Below are 25724 nucleotides of genomic sequence, written 5' to 3' on the forward strand. Positions count from 1 at the left end.
AGTGGTTAGGACTCAGCGGTTTCACTGCCGAGGGCTCAGGTTCAATCCCTGGTAGGGGAACTAAGATCCTGCAAGCCAAAAATAAATAAATTTAAAAAAATAAAAATAAATAAAAGTGCTCCAAGGGGTGACGCCAGAACTCTGTGGGGTCACAGTAGGTTCATCGAATCCGGGCGTGTAAATGACAGCAGGGCCTGGTCGTGGCAGATGCCACTGGGCCGCCACATATGCGTATAATTAAAGGTGCCGCAGCGTGGGCATGACGCACACCCACAAACACAGTCACTTGGAGACAGGGCGGCCTGGCGGGAGCCCCTGGTGACCACTGCCCCCCTCCTCTCCACAGGGATCGCCCGGAGCCCTCACCCGTCCTCGGCCCTGCACTTCCCCACCACGTCCATCTTGCCCCAGACGGCCTCCACCTACTTCCCGCACACGGCCATCCGCTACCCACCTCACCTCAACCCCCAGGACCCGCTCAAAGATCTCGTGTCGCTGGCCTGCGATCCGGCCAGTCAGCAGCCTGGACCGGTGAGTTTGGGGGGCACGACCTCCCTGGGGCCCTGGCGCGAGTGTCAGGCAGCCCTTCCTCCGCCAGGGCAGCTTCTGTTTTACAAACGGCGGGGTCCACAGCCCCTGGAGCCAGACCGGGTGGGAATGCAGGCTTTTGCAGATGTCTGAGCGGACAGTATTCTAGGAAGCCCCCAAATGAAACACGGTTACGGCTGAGCTCAGGCCGCCTTTGGCCAGACTTCCACCAAAGCTTTTGGTGTCCAGAGCCTTTCAGATCTGGGAACCGCGGGCGAGGTGGTGGATGAGTGAATGCGTACTCGCGGCAAATGCGGGGAGATGCGTCTAGGCCGCCCATGAGGTCCGGCGATGCTGCTTAGGAGGCGTGGAAGGAAAGCCAGTGGGTACACAGTAGCCTGAGGAGGCAGGGAAGGCATGGCGATCCCAGGATGCTGGAGGCCTGCGGGGTCAGGCGAGCACCGGGCACCCACCAAACTCGTCCCGGCCGTGCCCACCAGGCCGGTCCACAGCCCCGGGGTGGACGGCAGCCCGAGGCGGAGGGGCGCCCGCCGCCTTAACCACCTGTCTCTCTGTTCCCCCCAGTTAAGTGGAAGTGGCCAGCTCAAAATGTCCAGTCACTGCATTTCCGCTCAGATGCTGGCACCCCCGCCCCCCGGGCTGCCGCGGCTGGCGCTCCCCCCCGCCACCAAACCCACCTCCGAGGGAGGAAGCTCGTCGCCGACCTCGCCCTGTAAGCACCCGGGAAGGCGTCCCCGAGGGGCCCCTCCCCTCCCCGGCCCTGCCTCTGGGGTCGGGGTCTCAGGCCCAGCCCGGTGGGTACCGGCGAGTTTGGTGGGTCCCCAGATGGAGGCCTGGGGCCCACGTGGTCAGGTCCACACAGGGCCAAGGCAGCCTGAGGGGATGGCCAGGGGCAAGTCTGGGGTCCGCCCCCATTGGCCGAGCGGCCTGGGGCCCCCGTGTCCCCCCTCTGGGCCTCTAAACCCTCTTCCGTGCAACAAGCAGCTGGCAGTGGGTGAAGATCTCAAACGAGGTGGGAGGGCCCGACCCGGCCCCCAGAAGCCTTTTGTCTGAGGAAAGTGAGAATCTGTTGTGGTGATGGTGGCTTTAAAATCAGGACGTCTCACATAGAAATTCCAGAGTTCCGGATTCTCCGGGGAAACTGGCCCCAGTGGGCCCTGTTCCTGCTGGTAACCTGGGCTGGGCCACATCTTTAGACAGGACACACCCTGCCTGCCCACCTGACCCCAGGAGGCCCTGGGTTGGCTGCCTCGCCTTCTATAACTTTCTGCTCTCTGGATGTGGGTCCAGGTGGTAGCCTGGTGGGAGACCCTGGCTTGGTCTCCTAACCTTCTAGAACTTTCCACCCTCTGGATGTGGCTCCAGATTACGGCTCACCAGCCCCCAGGGCACCTCCCCCTCCCCCGCCGCCGCCAACCCCAGTCCAGGGCTGCTCCAGGCTGGGAAGAGGTTCCTAGAATTCCCATCCTGGGGTCTATCTACCCCATCAGTGGTGGCTCTGCCCCCAGCCTCTCCCTAAATCCCCTTCCTCTTTGGGTGTCTCTCCCTCGCTCCCCAGATGAGATTCCTCACCCCACCCAAGCAGGAGGGGCCAGCCCTCCCATCTGGGCCCCATCGGCCCCCCTCCCCGCATGCAGCACCCCAGTATTTCTTCCCCAGCATCCACTGCCTGCCGAGACCCGGGGCAGCCTCACGTGCAGACGGGCTTTCTCCAAACACCATGATGGAGCACAGGGCACTGGGTTGCAATCCTGCCCCTGCATCTCGCTCCCTGTGTAACCTTAGGCAAACATCCTCCCCTCTCTGAGCCTCAGTTTTCTCAGCCGCAAAATGGGAGAGTCACCAGAGGGTGGTGGCAAGTGAGTCAGTGCAATAGATCAGGGAGAACATTTAGCGGGAGGCCGGGTACAGAGGACAGAGTCGGCACGCAGCGCTGGTCTTCACCTACTCTCCTTGCTTTCTCGTCTGTGAAATGGACATAATGTTCACGTCTGCCGCGTTGAGGCTGCCGAGGGTTAAAATGGGATAGTGCCCAGTGCCTGGCTTACAGTGACGCTTAATAGACGAGGGAGAAACATGGATTTCTTCTCCTTCCTCTGCACCGGCTTCTGAACTGCAGGTGCAGCCTGCTTCCCAGCCCCCACCCCCAAATCCCCCAAGCCTCACCACCTCCCACTTATCTGCGCTCTGGTGGAGACCACATGGGGACCCTCCCGCCACCCCCGTCCCCTCCCCAGCCTGGGTTGCGAATCATTCACTCACCGGCAAAACATAGTGCGATTAAAATATAATCATATATATATATATATATATATATATATATATGTGCACACACGCAGCCTTCCCCATGCCCTCTCCAGGAGGGAAATTAATAAATAAAACGCCCTCAATAATTCATGGCCCCCCACGCGGCGGGATGCAGGCCACAGGAGCAGGATGGACCAGGCAGTGGAACACTGAATAATTCACAGGCGGTTTCTGGATTATGAAACTTTCGTCCTGCACCTACCCTCTCAGCAGACACCTGCCCGCGTGACCCCGGGGGCCCGAGACCGTGGGCTTTTCGGGGTGCCTGGACCATCGGGGGAGGGCGGCAAGCTCGGAGGCACCGGCTGCTGGGTATGAAGGCCCGGCTGTGTGACCCTGGGCAGCGGCCACCCTCTCTGGTGCTCCCGCGTCGCCCCCGCGCTAACGGGCTTTCGGTCTCTCTCCTCCCCGCAGCCTACTCTACGCCCGGCACGTCCCCTGCAAACCGTTCCTTTGTGGGATTAGGACCAAGGGATCCAACGGGCATTTATCAGGCACAGGTAGGGGCCAAGAGGCCGGCTGGTGGGGGGGGTGGGAGGGGCAGGGCAGAGGGGCCGGCCTGGGCGCGCAGGGAGAGGCCGGCCTGCTGGGTCCCGTGCCGCCCCCGCCAGCCGCACCCCTGGCACGGTGGCCAGCCTCCCAGCCCCTTCCAGGGCCTCGAGCCCACGCCCAGGGACGTGGTATGGCCCCAAATCCTGCCAGGGGACACTCCTGGCAGAGCTGCTGTGGGGCTGGGATTTTCACCGCCCTGGCCCCATTTGTACCTATGGGAAGACTGAGGCTCGCAGAGGCAAGGGGATTTGCCCAGGATCACACAGCGCGTCAGCCCAGGCTTTCAACCCCCCAGCCTGCATCCCCTCCCACGCCGGCCGGAGGGAGGGACCACAGGAGAGGGAGGGTAGGGGGTGCCAGAGGACCCCAGGACACCAGGGGCAGGTGGGAGACTGAGGCAGCCCATGGCAGGGGGCGGGGCCTCCTGGTAGGACATGCAAGCCCCCACCCCTGGCTCCAGCCTGCGAAGTGGGAGTGGGGCGGCAGAGGTGGGGTTAGCATCACTGCAGCTGAGTGTGCACCAGGGTGGGGGGCGTGAGGCTGGCTGAGGACGAGACGAGGAGGCTCAGAGAGGAGGAGTGAGTTGTCTGAGGCTGCACAGCAGTGCAGGGCAGAGCCTTGATGGGTCTGGAACTGAGACTCATGGCTCCCAGCTTCTCTCGGGGTGGGAGGTGGCCTCAGCCCCTGCCCACGTGTCCCCCACACCCGCCTTTGGGCCAGGGTCCACATCTGTGTTGCGTGCAAGCCGGGAGTGTGTTGGCAGGGGGTGTTCAAGGGTGGTGGCTGGACCCCCAGAGCCGTGCTCCCTGGTGCGTGTTGGGGAGGGGGTCACGGGACATAAAACAGCCAGAGGGCGTCACCAGCTGCTCCAGGCCCAGTGAGGCCCAGACACACAGAGAAACCTCTTCAGGGCTGCCCAGCATCTCCAAATCCCCAGAGCCATAGAGTATGGGGCTTTGTGGGGTCCCCAGGGGTCAGGTTGGGATCCTCAAGCCACTTTGGGAGGGCCCCCCGCAGTGGAGTTCATGGGGAGGCGTGGGGAGGCGGTGGAGACGAGGATGAGACCAGAATCAGCCACGCTGACCATCCAGCACAGCCTGGACCCCTGGCGACCATCTGAGGCTGGCCAGGTTGCTGCTGGCAGCTCAGGGGGACAGAGTGGGTGGGCAGGACCTGGCTCTCCCCCTCCCTCCCTGCCCAGACTTTAGCTGGGGGTGCTGGGGTCAGGGCACCAGGGCTAACTGCGGGGAGCTCTGAACCTCAGTCTCTTCTTCTGGCCTTGGGCACCTCCTGGGAGTCTTTGAAGGGTCTGGAGTATTAGGGGACCAATCTTACCCAGGAAGGGCACTGAAAGGCCAAGACCACCCCACACACCCTCGCACACCCAAACTGTAAGTGTCCTGCTTTACAGAGCCCCAGCCAGGATCCAGACAGAGGGGGTCACTTGGTCAGGGTTACCCACCGAGCTGGGGTGGCCCCAGGATTCCCCGCCTTGAGTTTTGGGTTCTGTCCCGGCCTAGACACCCCTGCCCCCCGGTGCTCAGGGAGCCAGGCGTTGCCTCTCCCACCCCCACTTGACAGCCCTCCCCGCTGGAGGCTGGGAATGTCCTAATTGCTGCAGAAAGCAAAGCTAATAAAAGTGACAGGGAGGGGGCCCTGGCCCCTTAACCCTTCCCCAGCCTCCCCCCCACCCCATTGTCAACCCCTGCATGGGGGGATGGGGGACCACCCGGAGCCAATGGCCTGCAAAGGGAGGCAAACCAAGGTGCCAGGGAGGGGGGCGCCTTTGGTCACCACCCCCCTTGGCCAGCAGGCCCCGCTGGGGACCCAGAGAGTGGGTCTGGGGCTGTGGAGGAACCGGGGGGTTGGGGGGGCACATCCAGGGCCCTGCCTGGGTGGGGAGGGGTGAGAGCCTGGTGTCAGGTAGAGTAGGGTGTCCAGGCAGGGGCATCAGCACTGCCAAGGGCTGGAAATGATGGGGAAACAGCCTGAATGTGGAAGACCTCAAATGTGGGCTTTGGCCTGGGGGCCGAAGGGAGCCACTGAAGGGATGAGAGGGAGGGAGGAGCACAGCCAGGGCTGGGAGTTGGAAAGAACTTCGTGGGGCTGGTGGGGGAGGGTGGCACGGAAGGTGACAGACGGATGAGAGATCCCAAGGCTTTATGGAAAAGGCGAGGCCCCCCATCTGGGTCTGGTGGAGGACCCCGCCAGCACCACGCAGGCAGGACCACGGGTCCCTGGACTAAGGGCACCCAAGTCCCCCGGTGGGTTCAGCCCCCCTCCCCCGGCAGACCCTGGAAGGAGGGAAGGGTGGGAGGAAGGGGCCGTGAGACCCGCTCCCCGCTCTTGGAGGCCCTTTGCAAAGGGCTCGGAGCCCAGAGGCCTCTCCTTTCTGGCCCAGTCAGCACTTCCTCCGCCTTCGTTATTCCTGGCCGGTTGGCTTTCTTCTGCCCCCACCCCCGGCCCCTGCCCCCCAGCCTGCAGTGGCTTCTCTCCCCGCACCACCTGCCCTTCCATCTCCTGCCCTCCCCACAGTCAGTGCCTTGCCCCCTGATCAATAGCCTCTCCCCTCAATCAGCGCCCCTCCCCCAATCGATGTCGGTTGATCTCTCCCTGATCGATTGCCCACCTTCTTCATCCCCTCCACCCCCGTCTCTCACCATCAGTCCCCCCAGTCCTGAGCCATCCATCAATCACTTTGGCCCCCAGAGTGGGGCTCTTGTGGACTCTGACACCCCCGCCCCCTCCGCTGTGTGAAGGGGTCCACCCGGCCGAGCATTTTACACCAGAAGCTCTTTGCCCATCACGCCCATTCAGCAGATGAGCAAACCGAAGTCCAGAGGAATTTAAGCCACATGCCCAAAGCCACACTGGTGGCTCCAGCCAGGCCAGGGGGATGCCAGAAGAGCCCAGAACTCACTACTGGTACCGCGTGGCCTCTGTCTCCCCCTCAGCTGATGGGGGACGATGTTGAGTTGAGGGTGCCCCCCCCCACTGCTATGGGCGGAGAGCCTAGGAGGGGAGGAGGCAGGGAGGAAGGGCCTAGGGGAGGCCAGCCACCACCAGGGAGGGTCACGCCCAGAATCTGTCTGGTTGCCAACGGAAACCAGACATGAGGTAATGGCCAAGATGAACTTGAACTTGGCTGGAGGTGGGGGGCTGGGAGCCATGGCGCCAGTTCGATGGGATGGCCCAGCGGCTGCAGGGTGGCCTGGTTGGAGGGGGTGCGATTGATTTACAGCAGGGGGCAGAGGAGCAGCGCTGCTGTGACCCCAGCGGGGTGGGGATGGGGGTTACCTACCCCCAGGCCCGCCCCACACAGGCGAATAGGATGCATTTCCAGGGGAAGGGTCTGTACAGCGGCTTCCCTGTGGAGACCCAGGCCAGAGCTGTCCGTGCAGACCTGGCCACCTGACCCAGAGCCTCAGTCTCCCCCTCTGGAAAGTAGGAGTCATGACCCCCTCAAAAGGCCAGGCTAAGGGGTCAGCCCCAGGCAGGGGGACAGGCGAGGACTGAGGTCTCTCAGGCCTGAGTTCGAATTCTGGCTTCTCCCCTCCCACGCTGGTGGGCTTGGGCAAGCTACCTTACCCCTCTGAGCCCCGGTTTTCTTCACTGCAAAACGGGGTCGGGGGGCAGTAGTCCCTCTTTCATGGGGGTTCTGGGGGAACCGTTAAATGGGAAAATGTCACCCTCTGCGGACAAGGTGGGCAGATCCCCTCCCCTATTTTATACTCAGGGCAATGAGGTGCGGGGGTGAGGTTGCCGGATTTAGCAAACAAAACCACAGAATGCTCGGGTAGATTTCAATTCCAGATAAAGGATTGAAAAGAAATAATAAATTTTTTTGAGCCTCAGTATATCCCAAAAGTTGCATGAGATGGACTTATATTAACAGGTTTATCCGTAGTTTATCTAGAATCCAGACGTCACTGTACATCCTGAGGTTTATCTAGCAGCTCTGCTTAGGGGCAGAGTCATTTGCCCAGGGTCACCCAGCCGGTTATGCCAGGTCTGGGATAGGGGAGACAGAGGTCCCAGGTCCCAGGGGGTAGGGGGGCCTCAGTGGGTATGGGCAGTGGCTGGCGGAGCCTGACCCCCCATCTCTCTCCTTCTCTCTCTTTCTCTTTCTCTGTGTCCCCCTCGGGCCACCCAGTCCTGGTATCTGGGATAAGAAAGATTTCTTCCCACGCCCTGCTCCTTCGTCCCGGGAATCGCGGGGAGCTACACAGCCGGCCCCCGGCCCACGTTTTCGGTGGCAAGCTAGAGCAAGCAAGAACACCCCGCTGACTCCCAGCCCGGCCGAAAGACAAAACACACAGACACATAACACACAGGAGGAAAAGAAAAAAGAAAAAAAAAAAAGGAGAAAAAAAAAAAAAGACAAACGGGAAAAAAAACAAAAACAAAAGAAAACCACACATAAAAATAAACCCACCCAACCAAGAAGATAAAAGGTAAAGATGGCAACGCTTCGGACTCTCGGGATGCCGCGGCCGGACGGACCGGACTGGAGGGCCAGGCCCCACTGCCCCTGGGAGCGGGCGCTCGGGGCGTCCTAAGTTATTCATCTCCTCTCGCTGCTGCTCTGGGAGGGCCGGCTGCCCCCACCTCCGCCCTGGACCAGGTGAGCGCAGCCTGGTGCCCGTGCCCAGCCGACGGGGCAGGACACCCAGCGAGGCCGCCTCTCCCGCGCGCCCCCATCGCCACTGCCACCGGGACAGTGTTTGCCAAGTGGGGAGGCAGCCCCCGGGGGGCCGGCGAGGACCCCGGCGGCAGGCAGCAGAGGCCACCGCGGAGGCTGGGGTGGGCAGGGGTGCGACAGGGGCAGAAGAGGGTTGCGGGGAGACCCCGGGCATCGCCGGGGGACAAGGACGCATGGCCAATACTCTCTCAGGAGTGCCCCGCGGTTGTGGACGTCTCCGCCCCCCACCCCCCCCACCCCAGAGCGCGCCGGGGACTCGGTCTTTGGTGAAGCCCTGTGCGCGCCGGCCCGGTTTGGGAGACATCTCTATGCAAATGACCCCCAGCCCGCCCCCCCCCCCAGGCATAGGAGGCCACCCTAGCGCACCCCAGTCCCCGGGGGGAGGGCCCCGCGTTGCACACACTGTAAGAAATGCACTTTCCGAGGAGGGGGCTGGGGGCGGTGGAGCGGAGGGGCCCGGGGCTGCTCTGGACTCTCCATCCACCCAAGCCCTGAATGGGGAGGACCCCACCACCCCGCTTAGCCCATGGAGGTGTGGGAGGTGAGAGCGAGTGGTTTAAGTGCCTGATTCCCACCGCCCGCCCCCCCCCTTTGTCCAGCTGGGAAGCGAGTGGCCGTGGGCATCCTCCAGCCTCCTCCCCCGTAACCCGGCCCCTCCAGTTGCTGACCCCTCATTGCTATGCCCCCCTCAGATCTAGAGCGATGGGAACCCGCCCAGTGGGCCCAAGGGGCAGAGCTGGGCATCCCCCCAGCGTCCTGCCGTGCTGGGGCACGGGGGTGGGATCTGGGGAAGGCGGTGTGCCCCCCGCCAACGCCTCCTCTGCCAGTGCCTTACATCCTGGAGCGACACCCCCTCCCTGGTGCCTCCCGGCCCAAAGGGGGACCACGGTTTGCACTTTCATCCCCCCACCCCCCGCCGAAGTGGGGCACAGCCGGGAGGTGCATCGCAGCTGGGCCGCCAGAAGGAGAGAAGGCCAGGCTGGGTGCAGTCCACATGTGCCTGGACAGGGCAGGGGGCTCTGGCTGGGGGCAGGGAGGGTCAGCGCCTCGGGGCTTCCTGCAGCCTTGTAGGGGGCCTCCCATCTGCTAAACATTTTCCGTTGAGCCGCTCCAAAAACACTAAATCTGGGGCCACCGGGTGTCCCCTCACCCCAGCTGCCCGGCCCCATCCATGCCTCCACCCCGGGATGGCCATCTTGGGTGGGGAGCCTGGGAGGGGCTGTTAGGTGTTCTAGGGTCACCAGGCCCAAACACAAGGATCCCTCCCGGCCCATCCGTCTGAGCCCCAACTGGCCTCCTCCATGCCTGGCGCTGGGGAATCCTGACCTCCATCCCCGGGCCCAGGCCTAAGCCATGGCCCTGGGCAGGCCTCCGCTTCACCTGCTTCCAGCCTGGCCCTCCCCTCCCTCTCCCGGTGAAACCCCGGTGCCCCGGGCCCGGCCAGCCTCCCCCCACCTCCCCAGACACCAGACTTTCCTCCTCCCAAACCAGCCCAAGGGGCTTGGCGAACCCACTCGATCATAAAGAGAAACGACCCCTCCCCCGCAGACCCTTCCCCACCAGCCGCACTCCCGCTGTCCGGAGGGGTTCAAGAACCCTTGGTCCGTCCCTCTGTCCCCAGGGCCCCTCCACCGGGTGGCTGTTGGGGACCAAAGCGTGGGCCGCTCTCCAGGAGAGCAGGGGGTTGTGTAGTTGGGGTATCCGGAAGCTTCTCAGCCGGGAACCTTAGGGTGCGGGTAGGTGGGGGAGGGGAGGGGGCACCTGGCAGCCCCCAGCTACCTAACTTTGCATGGTGCTTAGTCGAGGATTCCTGTGACCTGGCTCCTGACGTCAGCTCGCGGCGGCTGAAACTGCATGGCGAATGATACTGGCTCTATCTCCCTCCCCCAGCCCTCCCCCAGCCCTCCCCCCCCACCTCCTCCTCTTTAAAAGAAAAAAAAAAAGATACAAAAAAAAAAAACCTTAAAAAAAATTCCATGTTTCCTAATTTGCACGAAATTTTCTACCACATGATGTGCCTTGCCTTCCAAAAATAAGTATTACCTTTAAACAATATCAGCGCACACAGATAGCTGCATGCACTGCTCGTGTAGTTAAAAAAAAAAAAAAGACAAAGCAATGACATGAAATAAAAAGTAAAAATTGAAAAGGGATGTATTTCTATTTGTAAAAAAAAAAAATTAAGAATTAAAAAAAATCACATTGCTAAAAAAAAAATCACATGCTTAAAAATCAGCGATCCACGGAACAATCGCCCCACGGTTTGCCCTCCCCCCAGCCCACCCTTGGCCGCGTCTCCATGTCTCCTGCTGCATTGGGGGTGCCCCCTGGTGCTCTGCGACGCCCCCCAGCCCCACCCTCGGTCTCCAGAGGGGTTGTTTCCGAATCCCCTGCCCACAGAGGCTGGCGGACAGACCTCAGGGGTGTCCCCTGACACCGGGCAAGGGCTTCTCCCCTCACTGGGCCACAGGCCAGCCCCCCAGACGCCACGCATGCACCCGCGACCCATGCGGTCTGCCCGCGGGGCGGCCGCCCTGCCGACAGCCAGACTGCCCCCGTCCCACCTCTCCCGCAGGCTGGCGTCCCCCTGGCTCAGGGTCAAATCGCTGTCCCGCCCCCAGCCCCTTCTCCCCCTGTGCAGCCCCCCCGCCTTCTTGCCAAAGGACCCACCTCACCCCACCCCTGGAGACTGGCCTTGGGTGGCAGGAAGGACCCTCCTGCTCTCCCACCCAGTTCTACTACGTCTTCCAGCTGTAACTGTGGAGGGGGGTCTGGTGTGAAACAAAAAGACAAAAACCGAACCCAATATATGCAATATTTGTCTGTCTGTACTTGTAGGTCTAGTTCAGCCATCGGAGGCCCGGCCGGGGGTCCAGGGGTCAGGGGCAGCCAGGGGCACAGCGTCCCAGGCCCTGGCAGGGGTGGGCAGGGGGCTGGCCGTGCTGTTGTCTTCTCGGTTTTATTTTCTCGTATTTTCCTTCCTTCCTTTCTCTTTCTCTTTTCCCCCAATTTCCTTTGCCTTTCACTCAACCAAAGCTGAGACAGTAGCAGTTAGTGGGGTGTCCAGGCAGGAGGACCAAAGGGCCGGGTCCTCCAACCTTGCCACCTCTGGCTGGCCATCCCCGGGCCCCTCAGACATCTCCTCTGCAGATCCACCAGGCAGACGGTCCCCATTCATTCCCCGGCCACCACCTCAGACTTCAGAATTGTCTCCAGAGCCGGTTGGGACCTTGCAGACAGGCCCGGGCTTTCATCCACCACCATACGCTCATGTCATGTTTTCTTTCGAAAAGTCACCTCAGCAAGCCCCAGGGGCCAGAGCGAGAGCCCAGACCACGGCCTCAGCTGGGCCTTGACATTGCCCTTGAGAACTGCCCTTTGGCCTGAGAGCCCAAGGCCATGCTTGTCAGTTTCCATGGGGGCTGATTTCTGGTTTTCATTCCTTGCCCGCCCCAGGGAAGTGGGAGCAGCCAGTGGCACGGGGAGTGGGTGGCCCGTCCCTGCAGGACCCCTCCCCCAAGGGCTTCACCGGGACCACCTTGTCCCTCACGGCCCGCACTCCACAGCACCCCGGGCCCCAGAGCTCCACCCTTCCTTGCCCCCAGCTGTGCGTCAGGAGAAGGCAGAAACACTAGGAACCGGCCGGCTCACCTGCCTTTGCAGTTTGGGTCGATGCCCGGGAAGGGTGGCGGGCAGGGGGTTGGGTGGTGGTGTTGTTTTTGAACATAGATGAAACTGACATCTCAAACCTGCGGCCCACTGGCCCATTTTCCATCCCATACGGAGTCCCCCAGCCTGACCTTGGGGTCCAGCCCTTGCTGTGGAAAAGACTAAGGAGACCTCCCCAATATATGCAAATTGCCCCCATCCCTCTCTTTGGATGAGGGAAGTCACCGGACCCCAATCTGGGTGGAGAGGGTGGTGTGGAGAGGTCAAGCTGACCTGGCCCTATTTGACTGGGGCGGGGGTCCGGGGTGCCCCGTGCCCAGGTCTGGAACCCCGGTTCTGGCCGAGTTCTGAGCCCAGATTCCCACCCTGAGCTAGACAATCAGACCGGAAAGGAACCTCAGAGGAGACATGGGGCGGGGTGGGGAGCTGCTGCGGCTCCCTAAGCAGCAGTTTCAGCCTCAGCATCCCCCTCCCTGCTCCGGAACTTTCTCTCTGTCCCCAGAGACAGCAGTGTTCAAGAGCAAGCAGATTTGGCTGGACAGCGGCCAGTGAGGCAGGATCCCTGGGGCCCGGAGCAACCGTCCAGCCCCCTGGAAGAGACAGCACGCAGGACACCCCCCCACACACCCCTCCTCTGGCTTCTCTGACGGTACTTTGACCTCCAGCGTAGGGCTATACTATACATTATATATATATATATATGTATGTGTATAATTTTGGAATTTTTTTTCTCATAATACAGATTATACAGTGGCTACTTTTTATTTTGGCCTGGATTCTCTCTCTGAGACCCTGATTTTTACTTTTTTGTGGGGCGGGGGGGAGGGAGGGTGACGGGCGAGAGGTTCCAGAGACCCATCCTCAAATCCAGCATCCCCCACATCCTCCCATCTTTCCCCGTTTCTGCCGCTTTGGACACTTCCTGAGGGTCTCATCTCCACACTGACACCACCTCTCCGCCATCCATGTATCCCTAAGCATTTCAGAGTGCGTGGGGTCCGAGCTGGCCCCAGAGGCCCACACTCCCCCCCGGCCCCTTCCCCGGGCAAGGCAGGGAGACAGACCCAGAGCGATCCCAGCAGGACTTGTTGCCAGCGATACCAAAACAGACTTTTCCCAAGCAGTGCCTCACATGTCTGCTGGTGTGGCTTTGGGGTTCTCCTCCCCCAGTCCCTGGGGGTCCCCTAGGCCTCAGAAAAGAGGAGGTGGGATCCAACAGGATTAAGGGCTCCAGAAGAGGAAGGAAGTCCCACACCCCCCAAGCTCCCACCCTCCCTACAGCCCTGCCTTCACGCCACCTGGCTAGAAGGGGACCCACTGGAAAAGGGACAGGAGCTACCTCAGCCCCCCCTCTAGTGGTGAGCCCCTAAAGCCCATTCCCAAAAATGCATCGACATCCCATCCTCCCAATCTTGGGCCCCAGCCAGGCCCCCTGAAACCAAAGCCCCTTCACATCCAGGGGTCCTGGCCCCTACCCCCAACTTGTCACCCCCCAGGGCTGCACATGGGGGCGGGACAAGCCGTGTCTGACGGGCAGAACACGTGTCGTGGGGGGAGGGACAACAGAGAGAGGGGAGAGGGACCCATTTTCCTCTCTGAATTTTCTTTCCTTCTTTCTCTCTTTTTTTTTTCTTTCTAAAATTTTTGGTGGTGTTGCTGTTAATTTCCTTTTCCCTCTGAGATGTTTTTTGAGGTTTTTTTTTTCCCCCATTTTGTATTTTACCGATATTACCAGGATAGTTTACTCTGATTCTCGCTTGCTGCCGCACACACCGGATACAACACACACGCGCGCACGCATGCACACACACACGCACACACCCCATGCTCATGAACCCATGTTGGGAGAAGGTTCGGGCCGGGCTCACTCCCCTCCTCCTCTTCCTCCCCAAGGTGGGGACAGGACAGGGGACAAGGGGACATCTGAGCAGACCCAGGCCCAGCCTTCTCCTTGCCCGGCTCCCCTGCCCTGCGCCCTCACATCATACTCCGATCATAACCTTGTATATTACGCAGTCATTTTGGTTTCCGCCGACGCGCCTCCCTAAGTACCATTTACAGAAAGTGACTCTGGCTGTTATTATTTTGTTTGTTTCCCTATGCAAAAAAAAAAAAAAGAAAAGAAAAGAAAAGAAAAAATGAAAAAGCGGGGTTCCATAAAAGATTCAATAAAAGGCAAAAAAAAGAAAAAATGTATAAAAATTAAACAAGCTATGCTTCGACTCTTTCTAGCTGTCTTGGGTCCTCCTTTCTGTGTTCCATTCGGGCTGTTCTGCGTTCTGTACCAAAGTGAAGGGAAGAGGCTGGAGGGCAGGCGGCCTCAGGAAACCAGTTCCGGCATTCTCCCGAGTCTTTGATCAACAAATTCCATGGGCATCTATGGAGCACCTGCTCTGTGCCAGGCACAGGGAACTCCACCTCCTACGTGGCTCCAAGGACAGAGCCTGGCACACAGTTGGTGCTCCAAAAATGCACAGAATGCCTTCCCTCTTTTTTTTTTTTTTCTTTTCCACCTAGCAAACTCCCATTCATTCAGCAAAGATTTCCTGAGTACCTGCTGGGTACCAAGTACTGGGGACACAGTGGAGAACAAAAAAACACCCCAGATGATCTGCCTTCATGGCACTTACAGTTCCAAGTTGGGAAAATGGACAGTAAACAATAAAGATAAGTAAATGTCGGAGGACGTAAGTGCCAAGGACACAAATGAAGCAGAATAAGGGATGGGAGAGTCGGCCTCACACGAGGAAGTAACGTTTAAACAGAGATTTGAATAGAGGGGGAGAAACAGCCCCCTGAAAATCTGGCAGAAGAGTTTTCCAGGCAGAGGGCACAGCCCGTGCAAAGGCCCTGGGGCAGCACCATGCCTGGCGAGCTGGAGGAACAGCGAGGAGGCCCGTGTGTCTGGAGCAGAGTGAGCGAGGGGGAGAGAGGGAGGAAGTCAGGGCAGGGAGGGGACGGGGCAGGTCATCCAGGGCCTTGTGGGCCACGGGGGAAAACTTGGGCTTTTACCCCAGGAGGGATGTGGGAGCCCCCGAGGGCAGTGAGCAGAGGTAGGACAGGACAACTTGGTGCCAATACCCTCTCCTCCAGAAAGCCCTCTCTACTTGCCTGGGCAGAGCCCCTGCTAGCCCTCCTAGCACCCCAGCACCCCAGTCTCTTCCACACCACCCCTGACCACTCAGAGCTGGCAGTATCCATGTCCAGCTCCTACCCCGAAGCCACAGGGGCTCCTCAAAGGCTGGGGTCAGGGAAGCATCATGGATGTGAGGGGCAGTCACTTCTCCTCCTTGGAGGCTGGGGTCTGAAACCTTGTCCCCCATCCTGGCCCCTATTCCAAGTCCCCCAGGGACCCCCAAGACGTGCAGTCAAAGCTCTCCGCTGCACAGGCTCCTTCCATCCTACCCACAAGCCTCCCCGGGAGGGACTTTTATATCCCCTTTCACTGGCGGGGAAACTGAGGCACGAAGCGAAGGCAAGACGCACGGAGAGGGACCCCGGTGCGGTGCGCCGACGCTGACGCGCAGGTGCGCAGCCCCACGCTGCTGCTCAGTAACAGGCGCAGAAGACACAATCGTTGGGGGGCAGGGGTGGAGTCCGAGACCCCCTCCAAGATGGACACGTACCCTTCCCATGCCCTACCCCCAACCGGGGTGGGCTCTTCTGCGCTCAGCGGCGAGGCTCTGGCGCCCCCCTGTGGGAGGACCTAGGACGTGGACCCAGAAAGCGGGTCCCGGATGGAGGGGTCAGCTGACCCGCATCCCCACAGTCCGGCTCTCCTGGCGGAGGGGCGGAAGGGGAGCTCTAGCAGGAGCTTCTTTTGCGGGGTGGGGATCTCATCTTGGGTGAGGGGCTCAGTCCGGGGGTGGGCGTTCAGCTGGGATGGAGGGTTCAGCCAGGGGTTGGAGATTCATCCTGGGGCCGCGTCTCTGCCGGGCTGGGGGCTCAATCTGTCCTTTTTTTTTTTTTTTTTTTAACATCTTTATTGGGGTATAATTGCTTTCAATCTGTCCTTTTATCTCAATGAAAGCCTCAGTGTTTTTCATCCATTGGCCCCTGGGGTGAAGCAGTTTTTGGCTTTGAGGGGCTGTCCCAGCCCTGCCTCCCCACTAAACGCCGTAAAAGGGCCAGGCTTGCGACGACCTAAAGAACGCACCCCCAAACGCCCCCGTCGCCCCCTAGTGGGGAAGTCCCGCCCCCTGCGGAAGGGGAGGAGCCCCGATAGCCCCTCCCTTCTCCCTTCCCGACCCCCTCAACACGGCCACCCACCCGGAAGCCCCAGACCTCGCAAAGAGGAGACTGGAGGGCAGAAAACTCCTGCCCTCCCAGAGCTGCCGTCGGAAAACACCCTCTGACCTTCAGGATCCCCCGAGTCTGTGGTGGGAGGCCCATTTGGCCCGCCCCATCTTCACCATTTCAGCATAACAAAAAGCCGACATTTATTAAGACGCTTTTGGGGTGCTGGGTTCTGCGCTCAGGATTTCTGTAGACCGTATTTCATTCAAACCTCATGACGACTTGTGAAGAATCTGTTATCTTCCCTTTTTCCAGGACAGGACACTTAGGCACAGAGAGGTTAAGTTACTTGCCTCGGGGCTACACAGCAAAGAAGTGGGGACTCCAACTCCTTCTTCTGCATGGGGCCTCCCCACAAGGAGTGCAGGACTGGAAGAAGGGGTTCCTCCCCACTCGCACTCCTGCACCCTCACCCCAGGCCCTGGGAGTCCCTGCCTCCAGGACAGTGCCCCGAAATGAGCACAAGGTAGGAGGAGCCCTCATCTCCCAGGAAACGGCCTTGCTCTGAGCCAGCTCAAAGTTCACGCTCAGGAGTAGCAAGCCGAGGCCAGGAGCGGGGCTGGGAGACAAGTGACTCCTATGGAGTCCTCGAAGCAGGCCTGGAAAACTCTCGGAAGAGCTTGCACGTGGGCAAGAGGAGGACCTGGCTTCTCCGATGAAATCCAAAGGGCAATAGAAATCGGAGGTGGGAGAAGAAATCAAAAGGGCCAAAAGCTGCCAGCGATGCAGACTGGGTAGAGATATGAGATAGTAGGGGGTCTCGGGGAGGTGGTTGCTCCTTGTGCCAGGGGTGTCCTCCAAGCTCAAGAAGAATCATCAGGTGGAGACCGAGCTTGGGAAGGGGTACAGGGCGACCAGGTAACACGCAGAGAGCCCTCCAAGAGGGACTTGGGGCAGGTCCTGAGTCCTCTGCACTCAAGGGCCACTTTCCCCTGAATCCCAGGTGGAGTCCTCTCACTGGCCCCAGGGCCGGGTCCTTGCTGATGCGGCATGGAGAAGGCGCTGGGGCATCTCTGGATGGCTGCCTGGAGGAGGTGAGTGGGAAACCTTCACGAGGAGGAGCTTGCCACTGCTTCATGGTTCGGAGGCCCCTCTCGCCTCCAGTCCCACCCCCCAGTCGCCCTCTCCCTCCTTCTCCTCATTTCTCACAGTCTCCTCTTCCTTCTCTTTATTGCTGTGGAGAAAAGAAGGGCCCAGGTAACCCAAGTTAATAAGGACTTGGGTTCCGGGCTTCTTACAATGTTCACAGAACCTCTGAGTCCTGCAGGCACCCTTGTTGTTCCCATGGTACGGAAGGGGACGACGAGGCTCAGGCAGCTTAGGACACCCGCCCCGTTTGAACACGAAGGAAGTGCTTGAGCCCATAGTTGAGCTGCGTGACCCAAAACCGATAAGGGGTTTCAAAACCGAGGGTGAGTGGACAGGCAGAGAGGTGGGGGATGGACCGACGGATGGGTGGATGGCTTAATGAGTGGCTGGGATGGACCGACGGATGTGCGGATGGGTGGTGGGAAGGTGGGTGGTTGGATGGATGGACAGATGGAGGATTGGATGCTGGAGGGAGGGAAGGAGAGAGAAACGGAGGGAGACAGGGAGGGAGGGCTGATGCATGGATGGATGATGGACGGCTGGAGGGAGGAAGGGAAGGACAGGTGGATAGATAAATGGATGGGGTTCGCGTGGGGGTGGTAAAGGCTTTACAGACCCCCTCCCCCCAAAAAAGACTTTACAGACCCCAATTGAAACACATATTAGGGATGGGCTTCTCTGTGAGGAAGCCACCCTCATTTTGCAGGCCGGTAGTCAGGAGAGAAGAGAGTGAGGTTATGTGAGGCCCCCATGGATTCTGAATCAAAGAATTACCCCCTGGGGCTTCCCTGGTGGCGCAGTGGTTGAGAATCTGCCTGCCAATGCAGTGGACACGGGTTCGAGCCCTGGGCAGGGAAGATCCCACATGCCGCGGAGCAACTAAGCGCCTGCGCTACAGCTACTGAGCCTGCGCGTCCGGAGCCTGTGCTCCGCAACGAGAGGCCGCGACAGTGAGAGGCCCGCGCACCGCGATGAAGAGTGGCCCCCGCTCACCGCAACTAGAGAAAGCCCTCGCACAGAAACGAAGAGCCAACACAGCCAAAAATAAATAAATAAACTCATTTAAAAAAAAAAAGAATTACCCCCTGGTCCTGCCCGGCCTCCTTGGAGGATGTTCGGAGAGGGGAGGGGCTGAGAGGGGGCCCGACACGGGGAGGGGCTTAGGGGGCGGGACTCAGAGAGGGGAGGGGCTTAGAGAGGAGCGATTTAGAGATTTCGGGAAGGAGGGGCTCAGAAAGATAAGGACCTACCTGTCCCAGGGCTCGCTGCACCAGATGGCGTAGACCAAGGTGAGGACAAAGATGAGGAAGAGGGAGGCCAGCGCAGCCCCCAGCCCCACCAGCCACGGCTTCCTCTGGGCCACTGCGGGTGGGAGCAAGGCGGGGTCAGCAGCCTGGCCGCCAACTTGGGACTCTTTTCGCCACCGCACTCCCACTCCCTTCCAAGGCCTTACAGGGCTGGGCCTGAACCAGCCGCGGGACCAGAGCTGCGAGAAGGGAGAATTGGCCGGGGGTCGTCCAGAATCTATCCATCCTTCTCCGTCTGTCCTCTCCCCTGTCCAGCAGGTTCTGGGGTTGCCGCCCCAGCCAGAGGGGGAAGTGGCCTGCGCAGGGCACCCCAGGGCAGGATGTGGCCGGTGCCGCAGGAAGTCAGAGGTGGGGCCCCCTCACTGGGTTCCAGGCACCATGGGGAGGGGCTCAGGGTCCCAAGCGTCCCAGCCCCCGTCTCCCTGAGGCCCATCCTGACCCTGTCACTCCCCACGGCCAGGGACATGGGAGGGGAGGCTCAGGAAAGATGGGGAACTCATTTCCCGAGTGCCTGCTGTGTGCCAGGTCTTGCAATGACTCTTGAGCTCCGGCACCTCCCTCAAGCCTCACACTCTGGCGGTCAGAACTCTTGTCCTCACGTTGCAGAAGAGGAGCCAAGTCGAGGCTCAGAGAGGTCAGGCCACTTCCCCTTGGCCACACAGCATCCCAAAAGAACATAGTTCTCCCAGCTAGGAACACCTCCTACCCCAACCCTCTCCCATCCTGGGACATGAACCTCCAACTTTGACCTTAGCCAGAGCCTGCACATGCCCCATCGTTTGGGCAGCCTGGGCTTCCATCCCAGCTCTGCCAGCAACAGCCAGGGAGAGCTGGGCCAGTGGCTTCCTTCTTTCTAAGTCTCAGTATTTTCAGCCGGAAAATGAGACTAATTGCAAACTGACCGAGACGGAGACCGTAAGCATGCTAGGCATTCAGTGGGAGCACCTATTAGGGAGATTATTCCACTTTTTTATTTATGGTTTTTCTGCCCCCTGGTGGACGATCCTGGGATGTTCTTAGACAGAAGCTCCCCGCCTTCTGGACTGGATCCTACCAACCACAGCTACCTGCTTCACAAGGGAGCCCTAAATGCCAGCCTTTATCAAAGTTCTCAGTAGGAAATGGTTAACATCCAGGGCAAGGTCCAGGGCCCAGAGAAAGTGAGGAGAGTGGGGAGGTTGGAAACAGGGAGGATCCCTTTCCAAGATCCCTTTCCAAGATCTCACACGCGGGGGTCACCGCACCCTCCAAGACCCAGTTCCCAGAAATGGAGTCACGTGACCCAAAACCCTGGGTTGGTGCGGGGGAGCAAGGCTTTCCTAGGAGACGGCCCTCGGGGCTCAGGACAGCAGAATCGAGATTGCAAGGGGAGCGCTTAATCTGCCCAGGGTATCTGGGCACCGTGGAGTTTGGTTTCCCACCCTTGCCTGGGCGTTACCCCCAACCCCAAAAGCCGTCTCCTCAAGGGGAAACTAAGTCCCACGGGATGACAGTAGCCCTTCTGAAGGGCTCTTCCCCAAGAGGCAGTCCCTGGCTGATACCGGTCCTGAAGGTGAGTGGGAGGGAGGAGGGCTCTGGCAGATGGATATCAGGCAGAGGGCCAAGAAATCAGGCAATGGGTAGAAGCAGGTGAGGCCATGACACTGCAGGGGTTGGGGTTTTCTCAGTAACCAGGAGTGCTCTCTAAATGCAAGGAGAATCACCAGGTGGTACAAATCATAACACATACAGACCACATAACGCACAAAGATCCCTTCTTGAGGGGGCAGGGGTGGTCCCAAGCCTCTTCATTCAGGACGCTGTACTCTCAACCCCAGATGGAGTCACTGCAGTGGCTTCAGCTTCAGGTCATTGCTTCTAGGGTGTGGAAGGGGCACCTCTGGGGGGCTGCCTGGAGGCAGCGGCTGAGGAGTTTTCACATGGCCGTGTTCTTGACTTGCTCCTGGTCTCTGAGCTCCTCTTTCTCCTCCAGCTCCAGCCCCAAGTTGCTCTCTCCTTCCTTCTTGGCCTTTTTCTCCTCCTCTTTCTTCCCCTTCTTGTTTTCTTTACTGTAGGGACACAGAGGCCCCAGACCACAATAAGAAACAGAGTCACTCCCATTTAACGAACACTTACCTGTGCCAGGTCTTATGAGGAGCGCTTTACAGAAAGAATCTTTGCTGAATCTTCAAAACAGCCCTGACAAGGCAGCCTTGTTATTTCCATTTCACAAAGGCAGAAACTAAGGGTCAATTGTCCCATGGAAGGATGGGTGGATGGGAGGAAGGAGGGAAGGAAGGATGGATGGATGGATGGGTGGATGCATGGATGGATGGGTGGGCGGGTGGATGGGTGGAGGAGGAATGAATAAGGCAGGGAGGAAACTACAAATTAGGAGCACCTGTGGGATCTGGACCCTCCAGCACATCCTGGGAGTAGGAATCCCATTTTACTGGGCCTGAGCTGGGTCGTAGACAAAGCACAGTCTGGCCCACGCCTGTCCCTCAGGCATCTTGGGCTCAGCTGAGAATCTCCCAGCCAGGATAGTGTCCTCCCAGCTCCTGAGCTCCTACTTCTGTCCCCAAGCCTTTGCCCAAATTAGGATCTTGCCCTGAAAGAGCCCCCAGCCCTGCCCGCATCCCTGAGCCAGGATCATGGGAGACGCTGAGCCCAGGAGAGTTACCCACACCAAATCACACACTTCTGCACAGTCCCTACACAATCCCACACCACGGTCTTGTTCGACAGGTATTTATTAAGTGCGTACTGTGTGCCAGGCCCTGTGCCGGGAGCCAGCCAGAAGATATGACAAAAGGTGTACAAAGTAGAACCAACAGTAAGTGCAAAGGCCCTGGGGCAGGAATGTGCTTGAGGTGTTCAAGGACAGAAAGAGGTCATCCGTGCTCACCCACCCCTCCCCTCCTCGTGGAGGGGCCTCACGCAGACACCCTGACACCCACACACATCTACACATGCTCACACGGCAGTACCTCAGGTCCACTTCCTCGTACAAGTGGGGATCCCTTCTGAATGCAGACCCCTCTTCATCCTCAGCTCTGCAGAAGAGATGGAGATGGAGGGATGAGGGCGGGTGAAGGGTGGGAAGTGGGGGCAGCCTCAGCCTCAGTCTCCCCCAGGCTGGGGGGACTCCAGGAAGCAAGAGAGGGGGGCTGCATGGCTGTCCTGAGCTGTGGGAGCAGGGGGAGCAGGGAAATGGGGAGACAAGAAAGGGACCAGAGAGGGTCATGAGGTAGGAGGGGGTGCCCAGCGCTTTGGGGAGGAGATGGAGGGTGGGGAAAGGGGCTCCCACCTCTCTTTGGAGCACCAGATACGGTTGGCCAGCATGAGGATGAAGACGATGAACAGGAACCCCACGACAGCAGCCAGACCCACCAGCCATGGCTTCAGATGACGCCCTGAGGCTGTTAGGAGGTGGGGGCAGAGGAGACTCAGAAATAGGAAAGGTGGGGGGCCCCCGAAAGGACAGGGGGCGAAGGGTGCAGGGGATGCTCAGACAGAGGGGTCTTGGAAAGGGGCTGGGTTTCACAGGTGGTTTTGGTTTTGTTTTTTGACTGCGCCCGGCAGCATGCGGGATCTTAGTTCCCCGACCAGGGATCGAACCCGTGCCCCATGCCCCCTGCAGTGGAAGCACTGAGTCTTAACCACTGGACCTCCGGGGAAGTCCTTTTAAATTTTTCTTTCTTCTTTTTTTTTTTTCAGCTGCGCCGCAGCTTTTGGGATCTTAGTTCCCCGACCAGGGATTGAACCCGCGTCCCAGGCAATGAAAGCACCAAGTCTTAACCACTGGACGGCCAGAGAGTTCCCTCAGAGGTGGGTTTTAGAGAAGGGGACGGGGCTCTGAGAGGAAGGGGCGCTCAGGGATGAGGTGGGAGGCCCAGAGGAAGCGGGGGAGTTAGGGAGGCTGCCTCCAAGAGGGGCCTGACCCCATTCCTCTTCTGCCTGCCCACTCCTCTCGGAGGCTTCGGTTTCTCATCAAAGGAGGAGATGGCGAGCCTGTGTCCAAGCCCATCCCCACGACCCATCCTCCCGCCCCTGTCCCAGAGGTCAGAGCCCTACCCTGCTGGGCCTCAGCCGGCGACAGGAGCAGGGTGCAGAGCAGAAGGGTCTCCAGGGTCCCCATGGCACGGAGGATCCAGCCAGTCCAGGTACCGGAGTGCACAGTCCGGTCAGAGTCAGGGGAGACCCTGCCCAGCCCCTGATAAGGGGGCAGGCAGGTCTGGGGGCGGGGCAGGCCCAGACCAGAGGGCCCCTCCCTTTGCCCCACCTGGTTGGCATCCACCCCCTCTCCCCTGCCTTCCAGGAGGGCAGACTCTGGACCTGGTGTAACGATTAACACGGGAGTCCGGCCCCTCAGCCCTGCACCCCACCCAGGACCGCCAGCCTCAGGGTCCCCCAGGCTCCCCGCCACAGGCGCCGGGCTGAACTGGCCCTGAGCTTCCTTCCCGGCTCAGTGCTTTTTACACATCATTACGATTCTTTCTCTGCATGCACCATGAAATTTTGCCACCTGCGTTTTACAGAGAAGCCAGGGGGCCCAGGAGCGTCAGGCCGGGCAGAAGCAACTAGAACTAGATGTAAACGCGGGTCTCTCCCACCACCAGCTTATACTGGCTCCTCTTGGGTCCCCGACCCCTGGGGACCCACAGCCAGCTCCAGGGGGAGCAAACGGGGCAAGAAGGGACGGGCCACCATCTACCTCCAAACCCAGTTGCTGCCGTGTGGCCAGAGAACGGGGCCCCTGGGATAGCTGATGACTCAGATTCCTGGCTCTCCTGTGTGTCAACCTTGATCCCCAGGTTGATTAGATAGGGGGCCCTGCCTGGACGAATGGGGACCCCACCCCAGCTGCCACGGGACAGCCACAGCCCAATCACATGGCAGGAAGGCTGGGATGGGGAGGCCTGGTCCTTCTCCAGGCCTGAGACCTCCGTCGGACGCCTGGGGGCTGGGAGAACACCAGCATTATTGCCCAGGCACATACGGAGTGCCTGTGAATTCCTGGAGCCCCCTCCCTTCCTGAGGTCTGACCACGGTCGCTGTGCAGGAAGGCCACTCAGTGGAGCCCAGGACAAGCCCAGTTCGACCAGCCAGGCAGGCACAGGTGAAGCTCCTACTGTGTGCCCCAGCCCGTGCAAAACTCAGGAGTGAAGGAAGCCCTCAGGCTAGTTAGGAAGTCAGGACCCCCAGAGACGGACCCATCCAGCTGCCGAACCAGGAATGAGGTGAGAGGCGGGAGCTGAGAAGATTCAGAGGTGGAGGAGCCCAGAGGAGCAGGCTTCTGCTTTCCGAGGCTGGTCGCTGGGCCAGCCTCTTTTCGCAAAACGTTCTCTCTACTCCGACCGAGTCATTTCTGGGCGGTGTGCCTCTGTTTTCCCATCTGATAAATGGGTGCAATAAATCGTACCTCGGAGGATTTAACGAGATAATGTTAATACAAGGAAAGGGGTTGCTTAGCATACAATAGCAGGCACATTCGAAGCTCTAGCTAAGGGTTGGCCACTATTATTGTTGTTATTATTATTTTTAATCTTCTTAGTGTTTTTTGGTTTACAGGTTGCCAAGGGCTTGGTGGAGGCCAGGTGGAGTTAGGCTCTGGGACTATGGAGGAAACCAGAGTGTGGAAATAAATCAGTGTCCAGGGCTTCCCTGGTGGCACAGTGGTCAAGAATCCGCCTGCCCATGCAGAGGACATGGGTTCGAGCCCTGGTCCGGGAAGATCCCACATGCCACGGAGCAACTGAGCCCATGCACCACAACTACTGAGCCTGCACCACTCTAGAGCACGCGAGCCACAACTACTGAGCCCACATGCCTAGAGCCCGTGCTCCACAACAGGAGAAGCCACCGCAATGAGAAGAAGCCCGCGCACCACAACAAAGAGTAGCCCCCGCTCTCCGCAACTAGAGAAAGCCCGCGCACAGCAATGAAGACCCAACACAGCCAAAAATAAATTAAAAATAAAATTAATTAATTAAAAAAAATCAGTGTCCAGCCACTGGAGTCCACCAGCCAAGAAAGAGAACGTTCTCTGTCAAGACAGCACAGATCAAAGGTGAACGGGCTCTGATGGGCACAAGTCTGGTTTATACAACCGCCAAAGGGGCTGGAACCGGCTCCCGGGCTGGAGGGCAGGGCCCGGCTCAGCCCAGCTTCCAGAAGGAGCTTCGGGCTGGTGGGTCTTTGAAGGCGATGGAGGGGCGGTGGCAGGGCCGGGCTGGGGCTTCTGCGGGGGCCCCCTCGCCACCCTGAGCGGCGTCCTCGTCAACCCGCCAGGCCAGCGCCAGCTGCAGGTCCAGCTCCTCCAGATTTTCGTCCTCGGGGCTCTCGGGCAGCTCCCGGGGGCCATCCTCCTGGTCCGGCTTCGGGCCGAATGCCCAGTCTGAGGCAGGAGGCTGGTGAGGAGCATCCCCAGGCCCGGCCACCCTCTGCCCCCTCCCTGGCAAGGAGGGGCCCTCGGACACCCCCCCACTAAGTGGCCCAGCACTAGCCCAAGCCAGGCTCGTAGTGGGTAGTGGCTCACCGGCCAGGTCGTGGGCGAGGTCCTTGATGAGATGCCCGACAATGGCGTAGGCTACGGCCACCACCACGAACGCAGCCAGAAGCAGGTACAGCGCGTACCTGGGGAGGCGGATGGTGTCCAGCGGCGGTGGGCGGTACTCCTCGTAGAGTGGCGAGGCCGGGCTCCAGCCCTCCATCCCCTCCTCGAGGGCCAGCGCTGGCATGGCAGCCACCTGGAGCAGGGGCAGCCCGGTGGTGACCCGCCAGGCGGAAGTATTAAGGAGCTTTTGGGTAAGAGGATTTGGGGCTCCCCCACGGCCTCCATCTGCCTGCATGGATCACGTTGCAAATCACTTCCGCCCACTGGCCCCCCTCCCTCGCTCAGCTCCAACCACGCCAGGTGCTACCCTGCACGTCCATCCCCACCTCAGGGCCTTTGCACAGGATGTCCCCTCTTCTGGGAAAATCCCTGCTCTCGTGGAGCTGACGTTCAAGATGGAGAGATAGACTCTGAGAAATGCATAACCTCAGAGTAAATGATATATCGTGTTAAAAAGCAAAGAGTGGTTTGAGGGTACTGTTGGGGGAGACCATGGTCTAATAGAGCAGCCTCTCACAATAGAGCAGCCAAGGCCATGTTCAGATGACATTTCAGCAGAGACCCAGAGAAGGAAGGGAACCGGGCATGGGAGCACCAAAAGCAAGAGCTTTCCAGGCAGAGGAAACATTCGGTGCAAAGGCCCTGGGGCAGGACC

General features: G+C 59.7%; 4 protein-coding genes and 1 long non-coding RNA gene across 9 annotated transcripts in view; 2 read left to right on the forward strand and 3 right to left on the reverse strand.

Moving 5' to 3' along the window:
• The window catches only part of NFIC (nuclear factor I C), a 65582-nt gene extending 57233 nt beyond the window's left edge, over nucleotides 1-8349 (forward strand). For 2 of the 5 annotated variants that reach the window (XM_060145627.1, XM_060145626.1), the window contains exons 8-10: nucleotides 347-531; nucleotides 1114-1261; nucleotides 7562-8349. In XM_060145627.1, the coding sequence (XP_060001610.1) occupies nucleotides 347-531; nucleotides 1114-1261; nucleotides 7562-7695 (467 nt within the window). In that variant the 3' untranslated portion in view covers nucleotides 7696-8349. Of the gene's footprint in view, nucleotides 1-346; nucleotides 532-1113; nucleotides 1262-3270; nucleotides 3357-7561 lie in introns of all 5 variants that reach the window. The other 3 variants (XM_060145628.1, XM_060145629.1, XM_060145630.1) reach the window with 3 other exon arrangements.
• A 7844-nt stretch (nucleotides 8350-16193) lies between these two features.
• Nucleotides 16194-18757, reverse strand: LOC132518739 (small integral membrane protein 24-like). Its single transcript, XM_060146738.1, has 3 exons — nucleotides 18618-18757; nucleotides 18415-18526; nucleotides 16194-17249 (listed from the first exon to the last, which is right to left on the reverse strand). The coding sequence occupies exons 1-3, from the start codon at nucleotides 18694-18696 to the stop codon at nucleotides 17150-17152; spliced, it is 291 nt and encodes a 96-aa protein (XP_060002721.1). The 5' UTR covers nucleotides 18697-18757; the 3' UTR covers nucleotides 16194-17149.
• Nucleotides 18758-20386: 1629 nt separating this feature from the next.
• LOC132518740 (small integral membrane protein 24-like) lies at nucleotides 20387-22591 on the reverse strand. The gene is made up of 4 exons (XM_060146739.1): nucleotides 22528-22591; nucleotides 21761-21866; nucleotides 21441-21506; nucleotides 20387-20519 (listed from the first exon to the last, which is right to left on the reverse strand). Exons 1-4 carry the CDS (start codon nucleotides 22589-22591, stop codon nucleotides 20387-20389), a joined length of 369 nt encoding a protein of 122 aa, XP_060002722.1.
• On the forward strand, nucleotides 22171-25120 carry LOC132518742 (uncharacterized). The gene is made up of 3 exons (XR_009539942.1): nucleotides 22171-22281; nucleotides 22450-22616; nucleotides 24025-25120. It is a non-coding gene; the product is annotated as an uncharacterized LOC132518742 (long non-coding RNA).
• Nucleotides 24612-25304, reverse strand: SMIM44 (small integral membrane protein 44). The gene is made up of 2 exons (XM_060146740.1): nucleotides 24992-25304; nucleotides 24612-24850 (listed from the first exon to the last, which is right to left on the reverse strand). The coding sequence occupies exons 1-2, from the start codon at nucleotides 25302-25304 to the stop codon at nucleotides 24612-24614; spliced, it is 552 nt and encodes a 183-aa protein (XP_060002723.1).
• Between the last annotated feature and the right edge of the window lie 420 nt (nucleotides 25305-25724).

This window comes from Lagenorhynchus albirostris, chromosome 3, assembly GCF_949774975.1.
Source record: "Lagenorhynchus albirostris chromosome 3, mLagAlb1.1, whole genome shotgun sequence".
NCBI lineage: Eukaryota > Metazoa > Chordata > Mammalia > Artiodactyla > Delphinidae > Lagenorhynchus > Lagenorhynchus albirostris.

Coding starts and splice junctions, on each gene's coding strand:
- LOC132518739 (XM_060146738.1), bottom strand. CDS start 18,696: ATGGATAGATTCTGGACGACCCCCGGCCAATTCTCCCTTCTCGCAGCT. Junction 18,527..18,617: donor GCTGGTTCAGGCCCAGCCCT/GTAAGGCCTTGG, acceptor TCCCACCCGCAG/TGGCCCAGAGGAAGCCGTGG. Junction 17,250..18,414: donor TGCAGCGAGCCCTGGGACAG/GTAGGTCCTTAT, acceptor TTTTCTCCACAG/CAATAAAGAGAAGGAAGAGG.
- LOC132518740 (XM_060146739.1), bottom strand. CDS start 22,591: ATGGGGACCCTGGAGACCCTTCTGCTCTGCACCCTGCTCCTGTCGCCG. Junction 21,867..22,527: donor GCCGGCTGAGGCCCAGCAGG/GTAGGGCTCTGA, acceptor TAACAGCCTCAG/GGCGTCATCTGAAGCCATGG. Junction 21,507..21,760: donor ATCTGGTGCTCCAAAGAGAG/GTGGGAGCCCCT, acceptor TCTCTTCTGCAG/AGCTGAGGATGAAGAGGGGT.
- SMIM44 (XM_060146740.1), bottom strand. CDS start 25,304: ATGCAGGCAGATGGAGGCCGTGGGGGAGCCCCAAATCCTCTTACCCAA. Junction 24,851..24,991: donor CCTCGCCCACGACCTGGCCG/GTGAGCCACTAC, acceptor CTCCTGCCTCAG/ACTGGGCATTCGGCCCGAAG.